The sequence below is a fragment of the Rhopilema esculentum genome, chromosome 4, assembly GCF_057945365.1.
Source record: "Rhopilema esculentum isolate cy_ngs chromosome 4, ASM5794536v1, whole genome shotgun sequence".
Lineage (NCBI taxonomy): Eukaryota > Metazoa > Cnidaria > Scyphozoa > Rhizostomeae > Rhizostomatidae > Rhopilema > Rhopilema esculentum.
Genome location: NC_142818.1, coordinates 3640284 through 3658037, shown reverse-complemented (window position 1 = coordinate 3658037; position 17754 = coordinate 3640284). Strand labels below are relative to the sequence as shown.

Sequence of the window (17754 nt, the reverse complement as noted above, 5' to 3'; positions counted from 1 at the left end):
CCATTGACCGTTAACCTTACAGCAACATTATCATTATTTCATATTATAGTTACATTTTTAGTCCGTTTACTTTTGCTCTGATGAAGCCCGGTACGCCAAGGCGAAATATTAGCCTTCATTAATTTACGTGTATTTATTGTTGTTCATTCTCGTCGCATAGCGGTGTTTCTTATTTGCTACATCGATTTTTCGCAGCAAGAACTCCTTGGAGTCCGTCGAGCAAACTGCTATTGTGACCTTTTCTTTATTCACACAAACAATTTAAGTATTGTTTCTATTCAATCAAAATTTGCTTAAGCTTTACCCTTTCGAAAACTGGACACAATTCTGGATCACAAAGCATAACGCGTCTGGTAAGCACTTCTATATCATCTTGACCGGCATGCTTTGCGATTCTGATAATGTTGCTGTTGCGGCACACAAACAACCATTTCGCTGTTCTGGCGCGGAACTCTATTCGGTTCTTGCCGCTTGTTTTGTTTACAAAACTGGCAATGCTAAAATGGACCCCAAAGTAGAAAACACTGCAAATGATGGGGCAAAGAATGCTATTAAGAAAACGCGACATGCCTCAAGACCTGTTCTATCACGTGTGCTGATAAATATCATGATCGACTTTCTGCTTCAAGAGGACACTAGGCCAGTGCCGGAGGACACACCTGTGTGGACAGAGGCATGGGGTGAACTTCTAAAGGAAGACACTGAAATTAAATCATATGCAAGAGGCATTTCTGTGAAACATCGATTTTTGAAATGGATGAAGATGCTTGATTTAATTACAGGAGAAGACGAGGAGCCAAGGCTTTGTATTGCAGGCTCAAAAAAGTTATTGCCTTCCAAGGACGAGGTCCCGAGAATTATAAGAGATGCTCACAGAATGGTGGGGGAATTCAAGGCCAGCGACCTACAAGAAAGAAGGGAAGATAATACTGAGGAAGCAAAGTTATGTAAAAAAGATAAGCATAATTCGGTGGAAAAAGTAATAAAATTGGTAAGTGTTGAATGTGTTGGCCAGGTGCACGCCAAATTGGGGAACATGTATGATTCTGACTAAGCCTAGTCTCAGTATTTTTATTTTTCAAGATGCACAAATTTGGGATCAAAATACCAAAATGCATTCTATTTAAACAGGCCTGGAGAGGATGGCATTTTCACATAAGATCTCCAGGGTGCAACGTTAGTACCTGCATATGCAGGAACTATACTCATAAATACATGACTATGATTCAATATACCTGACTTGATTGCTATACCTTGTGGGTCTAGTGAAATTGCAAGAAGTCAATTGAGCTGCCAGCATATTGAAGTTTTCCAGCCTGGATTATGTGCAATTATTGCCTGGTCTTTCATTTGTGTAAAGCCATTTTTGTGTGTTTTGATAGGGGCATTACAATTGCTTGTCTCCTGGTAGAGACTACAAAAAACACTAAGTTCAATGACCAAAGCATGAGACACTCCACATAATTGTTTAAGTTACTGTTTAATTTACTATCTTATTTCAAGGACTACTATGTGAATGAATTTTTTTGTTCTAGATAAAAAGCAAATATGTATTTGGAGGCAGAGAATTTGGTATTCGTAAGACTGCAGTATATAGGGAAATCTTGAAATGCCCAGAATGCTATGAAGAAGGGAAACTAAAAATACCTGGAAAAGATGTTATTCAGGAGGCAGAATTGATTGACCCTGATTTTGGAAATGAAATGAATTATATATCCTTGAAGAATGCCCCTGTTTCATTCACTCTCAAAGGACCCTCAAAGAACTCAGTCTGGTATGATCAAGCAGGTAATGGCTACTTTTTGCTCCTAGTGTCTGAATTGTAATGGATCTTTTGTAGATCAGATATCAAGCTACTTTTTATTAGATTCAGTATTTCAAATTTAGAGATAAATGAGTCCCGGCCTTTTACTTGCTTTAATCACAAGTCTTTCTACACCACAACTTACATAACAGTAAAAACACTTGAAAAACAACCATGACCCATATCAGACAGATTAGTGAAAAAATTGAATCTACTTTGAAATTTTTGTAAACTGCAATGCAGAAATGGTTTGATTTGGGTTATCATAATTACTTAGCCTTTCCTCCTGTTTCCTTCTGTTTTAAAAACATGGTATTTCATCTTTTCTTTGGAGGACTGGCAAAGAAGCGAAGTGTGTATAAGAAGCTGCTTGGCGTGATTAAAGAAGTTGGCATTGAGATAGGGAAATCAACAGAGAATGATGCTTTATCAAAAGAGCGGCTTATTACAAGTAAGTTCTTTTATAGTTCTTTTTATTATAGAATAACACAAACTGATGGTTTGGTAACAACACAGTGTTTGCTCTACATTTTGAGTTTATAGTAGGCTATTTGCATTCCTTGAGGCCAGAGAAAACATCTCAGCATCTTTTCAGTTATACTGAGGAGCCAAGAATTTACAGTCTTCCTCGCAAGGAAATCACCACACACTGGTTTTCCACATGCATCATTTCTTTCATGTGTGCGATTCACACTCTTATTCCAGATAGCAGGGCAAAATTGTCTTGTTTCCAGAGTGCTAGCGTAAATGTAGGTGAACCACGGACATTTTGTTACGGTCCCAAACTTGCACAGACCAGTGTAAACAGGGTATCGAGTTCAGGAGTGTTGTGGCCAATTAATTATAGAGGGGGCCAAAATTTTTGGACAAAATTTCTTTGATTTATTTTAATCAAATAGAAGCATTTCATGTAAGTATGGCAGGGGGGTGGGAGCGGGCAGAAAAGTTTACAAATTTTGCCTGTACTGGAAAGAAATTTAAAATGCACTTTTATCTTGTCACTGCTTGATCGCAAACCTATAGATCGGTAGATTGGGACAAGGTGGAAAAAGTTACTACCCGAGGCGCCCATTGGGGGAATTTTTTACAATCTTTATGCTTCAAATTTGCCAGAAATTGCATTCTTTGGGGCGAATTTTAATAAAAAAATGTCTAGATCCCTAGGTAAATCCCTAGAAATAATTCTTTTGTGTGGGAATCTAGTATATTATTTACAAATGTGAATTGTCTTTCGACAATACGGAAAGTACTTTATTTTAAGTAATTTATGTCACTAAAGGGTTCATTACACCCACAGTTCAAGTTTGAGAATTTTTCCATATAACAATGATTCTTCTAAAGATCAGTCAAATTTTGATGCCCCTGCTCAAGCTGGTTATAAAGAGGGCATGAAACCTCAAAAGCAACTGAAATTACAGTGCAACTGTGCTTTTATTTCAGAAACATGTTTGTCATAAAATTTGTTGTTTCCCGGCAAGTTTTGAAAAAAATGAAGGAAGGGGAAAGTTTTGAACATTATCTGACAACTGCCACTTTTCCAGGGGAATTTGAACAAAGCAAAGCAATTAGCCTCACTTTAGGAAGACAAATATTCAAAGATTTAGCCAATTTTGCTCAGCTTATGAAAACAAAACTTCCAATATCGCATTATTGGCGCCATGCATGTGCCGATGTGTGTGCATACGATTGAACGCATTAAATGACAAAGACTGAATTTATTATGTTAAAATTTTACAGAATAGCTAAAGTTATCTTATAAAGCAACATATATGTGTGCTTCATAGGCAGACATAATCATGTAATGTGTGCAGTCACAAACAAAACTTGATTGAAAACGCTGATTGACAATTCTAAAATGATTGACAATTCATCTGCAACAAGTGTGAAGAAGTGCGAAGTTATGTTGAATTTAATTTTGTAGAAAGTGCGATTTTTTGGCATTTGAATGCCGTCAAATAGTTCAGTATATTGGGATAAGAGCTCTTCCTTGCAAAAGAAAGATAAGAGCTCTTTATTCATATGGAGTACTTATAATATGGTAGGTAGTATAGATAAGCATTTTTCTGAAAATGTCTGCAATGTTTCTTTCATTAATGTTATAAAGGTGTTCATTTAGTAAATGAATTTTCTGCTTTGCTAGAATTGTGTTGCGCTGAGAAACTAGTGAGTGATATGAAGGAAAAAGCTGTGGATATATTTGCATATCGCATACCAACCTCACATTTCCTGTCTGATTATGCAAAATTGAAGTATGAATACTTGTCTAAAGATAACATTTCCCTCTACCTGCAAGATATGAATTTTCTCATGAACACTTACAAAAGTTTCAAGAATGGTGCATTTCTCAGCTCTGTAAATGCAACCTTTAAAGAGCTGGCAAGAAATGACAGAATGTCATTAAAGATTGTGCCAGTTGGTGATGGATTAGTTTTAGCAGGACATTCGTACTTGTCTGAGAAATTTAATAACAATACCTGTTCTGAAAGCTCTACAAGTACAGAAACAGGTCCAGAAGATGCAGGGCCCCCTGGAAAAATTCCAAGATTGGACTTGGAAAGCTGAAGATGTAAGAATAAGATAATAAGAATCATAACCTAGAGGCAAAATTCATTCTAAAAAGACAATAAAAGGTAGCTTTACATGACAGCTTCACTGGTCATTATGAAAATTGTGCCTTCGAAATGTTAAATAATTCCTTGAATATCTTTAAAGTCATAAGCTTTGCTCATCAACATCCTTTAAAAGATTTTTTTGTAAACATTCAATTTGTAGTATTTTGTTGAAAATTTTTTGACAGTGATATTTGTTTCCAACAAAATTTCATAATTTAATTGCTAATAGAAATGCAGCCTGTGAAGGTTCTATCACTCACAATTTATATTGTCTCTTTTACTAAGTAGAACAGTGGTTTTATAATGATAACTTTGGTTAAGTCACAACTCATTCAATCTTGCTGTGGGTATTTATTAAGATTTGTGCAACCTGGTAACACTGCAAGCATGCAAAATATTTCCTTGACATCATTCTTGAAAAGCCTGGATCAGGAAATATTGGGCTCACAAAATTTTTTATGCTCTTCAGTGATATGTTTTGGAGACCTTTGCTTTTCTAAACATTTTGACTTAAAACTACTTTCTAATAGCATTTTCAATGCATTTCCTGTTGATTTTTGGCTTCATTTGAGCGTTTTTTCAAAGAAAACTCATTGTGAAAAATTGCCCTTTTTCCTAAGCCTATAGCCTTACTTTTTGACGAAATATCACAACAGCCTAAACATCAAAATCTGGCATTTAATCACCTTTAAACTAATTCCTAATAGCATCTCAATGGATTTCCTGTTGATTTTTGGCTTCGTTTGAGCGTTTTTTGCAAGAGAACTCATTGTGAAAAATTGCCCTTTTTCCTAAGCCTATAGCCTTACTTTTTGACGAAAAATCACAAGAGCCAAAACATCAAAACCTGGCATTTCATCACCGCTAGACTAATTCCTAATAGCATTTCAATCCATTTCTTGTTGATTTTTGGCTTGATTTGAGCGTTTTTTGCAAGAAAACTCAATGTGAAAAATTGTCATTTTTCCTAAGCCTATAGCCTTACTTTTTGACGAAAAATCACAAGAGCCAAAACATCAAAATCTTGCATTAAATCACCTTTAAACTACTTTCTAATAGAATTTCAATGCATTTCCTGTTGATTTTTGGCTTCATTTGAGCGTTTTTTGCAAGAGAACTCAATGTGAAAAATTGTCATTTTTCCTAAGCCGATAGCCTTACCTTTTGACGAAAAATCACAAGAGCCAAAACATAAAAATATTGCATTAAATCACCTTTAAACTACTTTCTAATAGCATTTCAATGCATTTCCTGTTGATTTTTGGCTTCATTTGAGCGTTATTTGCAAGAAAACTCATTCTGAAAAATTGCCATTTTTCCTTAGCCTATAGCCTTACTTTTTGACGAAAAATCACAAGAGCCAAAACATCAAAATATTGCATTAAATCACCTTTAAACTACTTTCTAATAGCATTTCAATGCATTTCCTGTTGATTTTTGGCTTCATTTGAGCGTTTTTTGCAAGAGAACTCAATGTGAAAAATTGTCATTTTTCCTAAGCCGATAGCCTTACCTTTTGACGAAAAATCACAAGAGCCAAAACATAAAAATATTGCATTAAATCACCTTTAAACTACTTTCTAATAGCATTTCAATGCATTTCCTGTTGATTTTTGGCTTCATTTGAGCGTTATTTGCAAGAAAACTCATTCTGAAAAATTGCCATTTTTCCTTAGCCCATAGCCTTACTTTTTGACGAAAAATCACAAGAGCCAAAACATCAAAATCTTGCATTAAATCACCTTTAAACTACTTTCTAATAGCATTTCAATGCATTTCCTGTTGATTTTTGGCTTCATTTGAGCGTTTTTTGAAGGAGAACTCAATCTGAAAAATTGACATTTTTCCTAAGCCTATAGCCTTACTTTTTGACGAAAAATCACAAGAGCCAAAACATCAAAATCTGGCATTTCATCACCTCTAGACTAATTCCCAATAGCATTTCAATCCATTTCTTGTTGATTTTTGGCTTCATTTGAGCGTTTTTTGCAAGAAAACTCAATCTGAAAAATTGTCATTTTTCCTAAGCCTATAGCCTTACTTTTTGACGAAAAATCACAAGAGCCAAAACATCAAAATCTTGCATTAAATCACCTTTAAACTACTTTCTAATAGAATTTCAATGCATTTCCTGTTGATTTTTGGCTTCCTTTGAGCGTTTTTTGCAAGAAAACTCAATCTGAAAAATTGTCATTTTTCCTAAGCCGATAGCCTTACCTTTTGACGAAAAATCACAAGAGCCAAAACATCAAAATCTGGCATTTCATCACCTTTAGACTAATTCCTAATAGCATTTCAATCCATTTCTTGTTGATTTTTGGCTTCATTTGAGCGTTTTTTGCAAGAAAACTCAATCTGAAAAATTGTCATTTTTCCTAAGCCTATAGCCTTACTTTTTGACGAAAAATCACAAGAGCCAAAACATCAAAATCTTGCATTAAATCACCTTTAAACTACTTTCTAATAGAATTTCAATGCATTTCCTGTTGATTTTTGGCTTCATTTGAGCGTTTTTTGCAAGAGAACTCAATGTGAAAAATTGCCTTTTTTCCTAAGCCTATAGCCTTACTTTTTGACGAAAAATCACAAGAGCCAAAACATCAAAATCTTGCATTTAATCACCTTTCGACTTCTTTCTAATAGCATTTCAATGCATTTCCTGTTGATTTTTGGCTTCATTTGAACGTTTTTTGCAAGAAAACTCATTGTGAAAAATTGCCATTTTTCCCAAGCCTATAGCCTTACTTTTTGACGAAAAATCACAAAAGCCAAAACATCAAAATCTTGCATTTAATCACCTTTAAACTACTTTCTAATAGCATTTCAATGCATCTCCTGTTGATTTTTGGCTTCATTTGAACGTTTTTTGCAAGAAAACTCATTCTGAAAAATTGCCATTTTTCCTAAGCCGATAGCCTTACCTTTTGACGAAAAATCACAAGAGCCAAAACATAAAAATATTGCATTAAATCACCTTTAAACTACTTTCTAATAGCATTTCAATGCATTTCCTGTTGATTTTTGGCTTCATTTGAGCGTTATTTGCAAGAAAACTCATTCTGAAAAATTGCCATTTTTCCTTAGCCTATAGCCTTACTTTTTGACGAAAAATCACAAGAGCCAAAACATCAAAATATTGCATTAAATCACCTTTAAACTACTTTCTAATAGCATTTCAATGCATTTCCTGTTGATTTTTGGCTTCATTTGAGCGTTTTTTGCAAGACAACTCAATGTGAAAAATTGTCATTTTTCTAAGCCTATAACCTTACTTTTTGACGAAATATCACAAAAGCCAAAACATCAAAATCTTGCATTTAATCACCTTTAAACTACTTTCTAATAGCATTTCAATGCATTTCCTGTTGATTTTTGGCTTCATCTGAGCGTTTTTTGCAAGACAACTCAATGTGAAAAATTGTCATTTTTCTAAGCCTATAACCTTACTTTTTGACGAAATATCACAAAAGCCAAAACATCAAAATCTTGCATTTAATCACCTTTAAACTACTTTCTAATAGCATTTCAATGCATTTCCTGTTGATTTTTGGCTTCATTTGAGCGTTTTTTGCAAGAAAACTCATTCTGAAAAATTGCTATTTTTCTAAGCCTATAGCCTTACTTTTTGACGAAATATCACAAAAGCCAAAACATCAAAATCTTGCATTTAATCACCTTTAAACTACTTTCTAATAGCATTTCAATGCATTTCCTGTTGATTTTTGGCTTCATTTGAGCGTTTTTTGCAAGACAACTCAATGTGAAAAATTGTCATTTTTCTAAGCCTATAACCTTACTTTTTGACGAAATATCACAAAAGCCAAAACATCAAAATCTTGCATTTAATCACCTTTAAACTACTTTCTAATAGCATTTCAATGCATTTCCTGTTGATTTTTGGCTTCATTTGAGCGTTTTTTGCAAGACAACTCAATGTGAAAAATTGTCATTTTTCTAAGCCTATAACCTTACTTTTTGACGAAATATCACAAAAGCCAAAACATCAAAATCTTGCATTTAATCACCTTTAAACTACTTTCTAATAGCATTTCAATGCATTTCCTGTTGCAACATTAAATGCAACATCAAAATCTTGCATTTAATCACCTTTAAACTACTTTCTAATAGCATTTCAATGCATTTCCTGTTGATTTTTGGCTTCATTTGAGCGTTTTTTGCAAGACAACTCAATGTGAAAAATTGTCATTTTTCTAAGCCTATAACCTTACTTTTTGACGAAATATCACAAAAGCCAAAACATCAAAATCTTGCATTTAATCACCTTTAAACTACTTTCTAATAGCATTTCAATGCATTTCCTGTTGATTTTTGGCTTCATTTGAGCGTTTTTTGCAAGAAAACTCATTCTGAAAAATTGCTATTTTTCTAAGCCTATAGCCTTACTTTTTGACGAAATATCACAAGAGCCAAAACATCAAAATCTGGCATTTAATCACCTTTAAACTACTTTCTAATAGCATTTCAATCTGAAAAATTGCCTTTTTTCCTAAGCCTATAACCTTACTTTTTGACGAAAAATCACAAGAGCCAAAACATCAAAATCTTGCATTCAATCACCTTTAAACTACTTTCTAATAGCATTTCAATGCATTTCCTGTTGATTTTTGGCTTCATTTAAGCGTTTTTTGCAAGAAAACTCATTCTGAAAAATTGCTATTTTTCTAAGCCTATAGCCTTACTTTTTGACGAAATATCACAAGAGCCAAAACATCAAAATCTGGCATTTAATCACCTTTAAACTACTTTCTAATAGCATTTCAATCTGAAAAATTGCCTTTTTTCCTAAGCCTATAACCTTACTTTTTGACGAAAAATCACAAGAGCCAAAACATCAAAATCTTGCATTTAATCATCTTTAGACTTCTTTCTAATAGCATTTCAATGCATTTCCTGTTGATTTTTGGCTTCATTTGAGCGTTTTTTGCAAGAAAACTCATTCTGAAAAATTGGCATTTTTCCTAAGCCTATAGCCTTACTTTTTGACGAAAAATCACAAGAGCCAAAACATCAAAATCTTGCATTTAATCACCTCTAAACTACTTTCTAATAGCATTTCAATGCATTTCCTGTTGATTTTTGGCTTCATTTGAGCGTTTTTTGCAAGAAAACTCATTCTGAAAAATTGCTTTTTTTCTTAAGCCTATAGCCTTACTTTTTGACGAAAAATCACAAGAGCCAAAACATCAAAATCTTGCATTTAATCATCTTTAGACTTCTTTCTAATAGCATTTCAATGCATTTCCTGTTGATTTTTGGCTTCATTTGAGCGTTTTTTGCAAGAAAACTCATTCTGAAAAATTGGCATTTTTCCTAAGCCTATAGCCTTACTTTTTGACGAAAAATCACAAGAGCCAAAACATCAAAATCTTGCATTTAATCACCTCTAAAGTACTTTCTAATAGCATTTCAATGCATTTCCTGTTGATTTTTTGCTTCATTTAAGCGTTTTTTGCAAGAAAACTCAATCTGAAAAATTGCCTTTTTTCCTAAGCCTATAACCTTACTTTTTGACGAAAAATCACAAGAGCCAAAACATCAAAATCTTGCATTCAATCACCTTTAAACTACTTTCTAATAGCATTTCAATGCATTTCCTGTTGATTTTTGGCTTCATTTAAGCGTTTTTTGCAAGAAAACTCATTCTGAAAAATTGCCTTTTTTCTTAAGCCTATAGCCTTACTTTTTGACGAAAAATCACAAGAGCCAAAACATCAAAATCTTGCATTTAATCATCTTTAGACTTCTTTCTAATAGCATTTCAATGCATTTCCTGTTGATTTTTGGCTTCATTTGAGCGTTTTTTGCAAGAAAACTCATTCTGAAAAATTGTCATTTTTCTAAGCCTATAACCTTACTTTTTGACGAAATATCACAAAAGCCAAAACATCAAAATCTTGCATTTAATCACCTTTAAACTACTTTCTAATAGCATTTCAATGCATTTCCTGTTGCAACATTAAATGCAACATCAAAATCTTGCATTTAATCACCTTTAAACTACTTTCTAATAGCATTTCAATGCATTTCCTGTTGATTTTTGGCTTCATTTGAGCGTTTTTTGCAAGACAACTCAATGTGAAAAATTGTCATTTTTCTAAGCCTATAACCTTACTTTTTGACGAAATATCACAAAAGCCAAAACATCAAAATCTTGCATTTAATCACCTTTAAACTACTTTCTAATAGCATTTCAATGCATTTCCTGTTGATTTTTGGCTTCATTTGAGCGTTTTTTGCAAGAAAACTCATTCTGAAAAATTGCTATTTTTCTAAGCCTATAGCCTTACTTTTTGACGAAATATCACAAGAGCCAAAACATCAAAATCTGGCATTTAATCACCTTTAAACTACTTTCTAATAGCATTTCAATCTGAAAAATTGCCTTTTTTCCTAAGCCTATAACCTTACTTTTTGACGAAAAATCACAAGAGCCAAAACATCAAAATCTTGCATTCAATCACCTTTAAACTACTTTCTAATAGCATTTCAATGCATTTCCTGTTGATTTTTGGCTTCATTTAAGCGTTTTTTGCAAGAAAACTCATTCTGAAAAATTGCTATTTTTCTAAGCCTATAGCCTTACTTTTTGACGAAATATCACAAGAGCCAAAACATCAAAATCTGGCATTTAATCACCTTTAAACTACTTTCTAATAGCATTTCAATCTGAAAAATTGCCTTTTTTCCTAAGCCTATAACCTTACTTTTTGACGAAAAATCACAAGAGCCAAAACATCAAAATCTTGCATTTAATCATCTTTAGACTTCTTTCTAATAGCATTTCAATGCATTTCCTGTTGATTTTTGGCTTCATTTGAGCGTTTTTTGCAAGAAAACTCATTCTGAAAAATTGGCATTTTTCCTAAGCCTATAGCCTTACTTTTTGACGAAAAATCACAAGAGCCAAAACATCAAAATCTTGCATTTAATCACCTCTAAACTACTTTCTAATAGCATTTCAATGCATTTCCTGTTGATTTTTGGCTTCATTTGAGCGTTTTTTGCAAGAAAACTCATTCTGAAAAATTGCTTTTTTTCTTAAGCCTATAGCCTTACTTTTTGACGAAAAATCACAAGAGCCAAAACATCAAAATCTTGCATTTAATCATCTTTAGACTTCTTTCTAATAGCATTTCAATGCATTTCCTGTTGATTTTTGGCTTCATTTGAGCGTTTTTTGCAAGAAAACTCATTCTGAAAAATTGGCATTTTTCCTAAGCCTATAGCCTTACTTTTTGACGAAAAATCACAAGAGCCAAAACATCAAAATCTTGCATTTAATCACCTCTAAAGTACTTTCTAATAGCATTTCAATGCATTTCCTGTTGATTTTTTGCTTCATTTAAGCGTTTTTTGCAAGAAAACTCAATCTGAAAAATTGCCTTTTTTCCTAAGCCTATAACCTTACTTTTTGACGAAAAATCACAAGAGCCAAAACATCAAAATCTTGCATTCAATCACCTTTAAACTACTTTCTAATAGCATTTCAATGCATTTCCTGTTGATTTTTGGCTTCATTTAAGCGTTTTTTGCAAGAAAACTCATTCTGAAAAATTGCCTTTTTTCTTAAGCCTATAGCCTTACTTTTTGACGAAAAATCACAAGAGCCAAAACATCAAAATCTTGCATTTAATCATCTTTAGACTTCTTTCTAATAGCATTTCAATGCATTTCCTGTTGATTTTTGGCTTCATTTGAGCGTTTTTTGCAAGAAAACTCATTCTGAAAAATTGGCATTTTTCCTAAGCCTATAGCCTTACTTTTTGACGAAAAATCACAAGAGCCAAAACATCAAAATCTTGCATTTAATCACCTCTAAACTACTTTCTAATAGCATTTCAATGCATTTCCTGTTGATTTTTGGCTTCATTTGAGCGTTTTTTGCAAGAAAACTCATTCTGAAAAATTGCTTTTTTTCTTAAGCCTATAGCCTTACTTTTTGACGAAAAATCACAAGAGCCAAAACATCAAAATCTTGCATTTAATCATCTTTAGACTTCTTTCTAATAGCATTTCAATGCATTTCCTGTTGATTTTTGGCTTCATTTGAGCGTTTTTTGCAAGAAAACTCATTCTGAAAAATTGGCATTTTTCCTAAGCCTATAGCCTTACTTTTTGACGAAAAATCACAAGAGCCAAAACATCAAAATCTTGCATTTAATCACCTCTAAAGTACTTTCTAATAGCATTTCAATGCATTTCCTGTTGATTTTTTGCTTCATTTAAGCGTTTTTTGCAAGAAAACTCAATCTGAAAAATTGCCTTTTTTCCTAAGCCTATAACCTTACTTTTTGACGAAAAATCACAAGAGCCAAAACATCAAAATCTTGCATTCAATCACCTTTAAACTACTTTCTAATAGCATTTCAATGCATTTCCTGTTGATTTTTGGCTTCATTTAAGCGTTTTTTGCAAGAAAACTCATTCTGAAAAATTGCCTTTTTTCTTAAGCCTATAGCCTTACTTTTTGACGAAAAATCACAAGAGCCAAAACATCAAAATCTTTCATTTAATCATCTTTAGACTTCTTTCTAATAGCATTTCAATGCATTTCCTGTTGATTTTTGGCTTCATTTGAGCGTTTTTTGCAAGAAAACTCATTCTGAAAAATTGGCATTTTTCCTAAGCCTATAGCCTTACTTTTTGACGAAAAATCACAAGAGCCAAAACATCAAAATCTTGCATTTAATCACCTCTAAACTACTTTCTAATAGCATTTCAATGCATTTCCTGTTGATTTTTGGCTTCATTTGAGCGTTTTTTGCAAGAAAACTCATTCTGAAAAATTGCTTTTTTTCTTAAGCCTATAGCCTTACTTTTTGACGAAAAATCACAAGAGCCAAAACATCAAAATCTTGCATTTAATCATCTTTAGACTTCTTTCTAATAGCATTTCAATGCATTTCCTGTTGATTTTTGGCTTCATTTGAGCGTTTTTTGCAAGAAAACTCATTCTGAAAAATTGGCATTTTTCCTAAGCCTATAGCCTTACTTTTTGACGAAAAATCACAAGAGCCAAAACATCAAAATCTTGCATTTAATCACCTCTAAACTACTTTCTAATAGCATTTCAATGCATTTCCTGTTGATTTTTGGCTTCATTTGAGCGTTTTTTGCAAGAAAACTCATTCTGAAAAATTGGCATTTTTCCTAAGCCTATAGCCTTACTTTTTGACGAAAAATCACAAGAGCCAAAACATCAAAATCTGGCATTTAATCACCTTTAGACTTCTTTCTAATAGCATTTCGATGCATTTCCTGTTGATTTTTGGCTTCATTTGAGCGTTTTTTGCAAGAAAACTCATTCTGGAAAATTGGCATTTTTCCTAAGCCTATAGCCTTACTTTTTGACGAAAAATCACAAGAGCCAAAACATCAAAATCTGGCATTTAATCACCTTTAGACTTCTTTCTAATAGCATTTCAATGCATTTCCTGTTGATTTTTGGCTTCATTTGAGCGTTTTTTGCAAGAAAACTCATTCTGAAAAATTGCCATTTTTCTAAGCCTATAGCCTTACTTTTTGACGAAAAATCACAAGAACCAAAATATCAAAATCTTGCATTTAATCACCTTTAGACTTCTTTCTAATAGCATTTCAATGCATTTCCTGTTAATTTTTTGCTTCATTTAAGCGTTTTTTGCAAGAAAACTCATTCTGAAAAATTGCCTTTTTTCCTAAGCCTATAGCCTTACTTTTTGACGAAAAATCACAAGAGCCAAAACATCAAAATCTTGCATTTAATCACCTTTAGTCTTCTTTCTAATAGCATTTCAATGCATTTCCTGTTGATTTTTTGCTTCTTTTGAGCGTTTTTTGCAAGAAAACCAATTCTGAAAAATCCCCTTTTTCCCAAGCCTATAACCTTAGTTTTTGACGAAAAATCGCAAGAGCCAAAACATCAAAATCTTGCATTTAATCACCTTTTATTTCTTTCTAAAAGCATTTCAATGCATTTCCAGTTGATTTGAAGCTTCACTTAACTATTTTTTTAAAGAATTGGCGTCCATAGAAATATCATTTTTCCTACATCTTGTCTTTTCCAAGCCCATAGCCTCTCGTATGATAAAAAGTCATAAGAGCCAAAAGTTTAATGTCATTTAAAGAACTGAAAATGTTTTTCAACAACATTTGCTAAAGTTGTGAACTATATTTAAATGGGTCTGTCTTTTTTCTTTAACTTCAGGTGATAAAATCACGAGCTTTTTACATATTGAGAGAAAGGCACATGACGCTTCGCAATAATAATACCATTTCTGAAGCCTTCTTTCGGAAGCTCTATAGTAGAGAATTATAAAATATAATTATCCAAATGTCATAACTTCTCATTCTCCTCAAAATGTATAGAAATAACTCAAGTGGAAAATTGGCACCAATCTAACACCCACTTATTTGATCGCCTCTCGCCTGGGCTTTTTTACTTGGAAGCTAAGACCACTTGGGGAAAATCTGTCATGTTAATTCAATATTCAAATATTTTCACACCAATTTGTTTACATGTTCAATTTTTTTAGCTATGTCAGCAACATTTAGAACGTAAATTTACCTTGGTTGGATTAGAAAGACAATACGGAATAGCCTTGAATTTGACAAGGCTAAATCAGAGATTGTATCGTCCATGATACCACATACAAGATTTGCATGTTGATCGAAAGTAAACCAGGGGCATAAAATGAACATGAATTGATTAGAACTACAGATAAGTAATATCAACATTAATCCTAACAAAAAAGATCACAAATTTGACGCCTCAACTGACAGAATGCGTGCATAACCTTATGAAAAATACAAATATACAAACAATTCATGTTAAGAACGATTAGAAAATCTTTAATTTAATTAAAGCTACTTCCTATTTTCTTCAGATACTGCTACGAACTGAGTTAACAGCCATTGTAAACAGGCAACCTAATCAAAACTTATTATTATTCGCAGTAGCTGAGCAGTGTCTGTAGGAAGAAGTTCAATTTATAAATAAATTAACCACTTTGATGATTTTTCTTCATGAAATGAGATAATTTATAAATAAATTAACCATTTTGATGATTTTTCTTCATTAAATGAGAGAATTTATAAATAAATTAACCATTTTGATGATTTTTCTTCATGAAATGAGATCAAGCCAGCAACTGCACGATAAAGGTCTTTTCTGGTGAAGAGCTAATCTATCGAAACAGTTCATGCCAAATTTTACCTGAATTTGAACTTAGAAAATGACAAATTTCAATTAATACCCCTTGAAGAATCTTAAAAGATGTGAGAGGTTTACAGTGGCTTTTAAATAGGTGCTTTATGTGACTTTGAACCAAAGCGGAGCAGTGAAATCTTGGATTCAAGGAACAAGAACTAACACATAATTAAAGCACTTACTGAGTAGCGGTGCCACTGAAAGTCAAAATTGCAACAAAAAGGTTAGAAGTCTTTAAATATTTAATAATAATAGGTTCAGTTCTGACAGTTTCCAGCAATGGCAAACAAAATACTTGACAAGTAGGCTTAAGTCAAATGCCATGTCTTGGGTTTATCAACAAATTAGTATTTTTCTTGCTTCACAAATAGTGTTAAAGGCAATCTGTCACGACGTTGATTGATTATAAGAACAAAGGGATTTTTTATTGTTTCCAGTCCCCCGTCAATTTATCGCATTGTAAAAAATATGGCGGAGCGCTGGAATCGTGTTTAGGCTATTGTTTTAGCTATTGTTCTCGTTAACCAATCCACAAAGAGACAGATTGACTTTAAAATCAAATCTGTCAACACTGTGACTGAGAGTCTAAACCCACTAGAATGAATCTTGACAATATCTGAATTGTTTTTGTTAGAAAATCTTGGCAATAAACTATACTAAGCTCAAAACATACACTATCCAACAAAGTTCATCAGACTTTGCGAATTTAGCTGGGAATATTTAATGGTACAGAGCGAGAGCATTGAAATAGCCTATAACAATATCTAAAAGACTGGCAACTACAACAAAGCCTTTTGATCATATTAAATCCAGCTCAACTTTGCTGTCCTTATCTAAGCTTTATACAACTGAATGAAGAAAAGATGTGTAAGATTCCAATGGAAATCTAAATAATGAATGATGCGTTTTTTAATTGTTATTATTATTATTATGTTGTCCAAATTACACAAATATTCAGTGTTGGTTTAAAATTTATTATGGAATATCTCCATTTCAACTGATTTAGGCCTGTCGTCAAGCAGTTATAATTCTCACAAGGAGAAAAGTTCTCGTCCAGGGTAAAATTTGCAAATTTCCAAAGGTAAATTGTCATCCAAAATGACTTAATAGAAGGATTCTCAGAAAATGTAATCAATTTAAATAAGTTCTAAACTTGAATCTGCCTCACTGTTTTGTTAGCTTGAACTTGCAAGGCTTCTAGCTCTTCTGGGGAAAGGCCATTCTTCAGTGTTCTTGTTCGTCTCACTACAAGTAGAAAAGAACAAAACCTTAGTTGACATCAAAATGTGAAATAGACTGTAACCTGGTGGAATCAATGATGAATCGCCCAATCAACGATTAATAAATCAACATATGATTAAGTTAACGCTTGGCCAAAATTAAAATATGGATCATAAGCATGGATGATAAACAATTTGTAAAATTATGAAGATTCTATGATCTGTTTCTTATTCATTTACAATTTATATTTCAAACTGTCATAAAATTAGACAATGCTACAGAGTGACTAAATAAAGAAATTCACAAATTTTCAAATTTTGCAAAAAATTATAAAAAATGGGGACTGTCATCCCTCTATGAATGCTGGTACAATACAATATAAGGGCAAATGTTGAAGAAAAAATAATTTGGTCATCTTTATTTGAATAAGTGACAACACAAAGTCTTTATCAATGGGAACGATTCCTGGCCAAAAACGATCGTGCTGTTCGATCCAACGTCTGCGAATAAACTTCCAAAACCCACAAACCTGATTTCCTCGGTGTTTTTCCTTCCTTCGCTCTATTTTTTCTTATTCGTGTTCTTTTGTCCGCAGACGTCGCCGACTTAACTAATAAATCCATCATTTGATCTGTCTGATCATCCGTGTCATAATTAGTATAATTATTATTATTGTTCGTTGGGGTGCTCGGTACATGGTTGTTTTCTTTCTCCCTGTGCTGCGCTACATGAGGACGTCCTGACGGTGTTCGCTGGCGAGTTTTCTGCGGACTTTTCAATTGAGCTTTTGGGTTGTCCGCAACCAAGGCATTATGGAATGCTTCCATATCAACGCTTTCGTTGCTACGAGGGTCGTTGACTGGAACAGCAGTCGTGCCAGGCGAATTCGATGAAGACTGCTGCTATTG

The 17754-nt window shown here is 33.1% G+C and overlaps 2 protein-coding genes across 5 annotated transcripts in view; one reads left to right on the top strand and one right to left on the bottom strand.

Moving 5' to 3' along the window:
* Positions 1 to 367: 367 nt before the first annotated feature.
* Positions 368 to 4671, top strand: LOC135691038 (uncharacterized). The gene is made up of 4 exons (XM_065208774.2): positions 368 to 991; positions 1536 to 1788; positions 2139 to 2255; positions 3945 to 4671. Exons 1-4 carry the CDS (start codon positions 383 to 385, stop codon positions 4364 to 4366), a joined length of 1401 nt encoding a protein of 466 aa, XP_065064846.2. The 5' UTR covers positions 368 to 382; the 3' UTR covers positions 4367 to 4671.
* A 10449-nt stretch (positions 4672 to 15120) lies between these two features.
* The window catches only part of LOC135691025 (FH1/FH2 domain-containing protein 3), a 43381-nt gene continuing 40747 nt past the window's right edge, over positions 15121 to 17754 (bottom strand). For 3 of the 4 annotated variants that reach the window (XM_065208751.2, XM_065208749.2, XM_065208752.2), the window contains 2 exons: positions 17376 to 17748; positions 15121 to 16870 (listed from right to left, as the gene is read on the bottom strand). In XM_065208751.2, coding sequence (XP_065064823.2) covers positions 16773 to 16870; positions 17376 to 17748 — 471 coding nt within the window. In that variant the 3' untranslated portion in view covers positions 15121 to 16772. The remainder of the gene's footprint in view (positions 16871 to 17375; positions 17749 to 17754) is intronic. The other variant, XM_065208750.2, reaches the window with a different exon arrangement.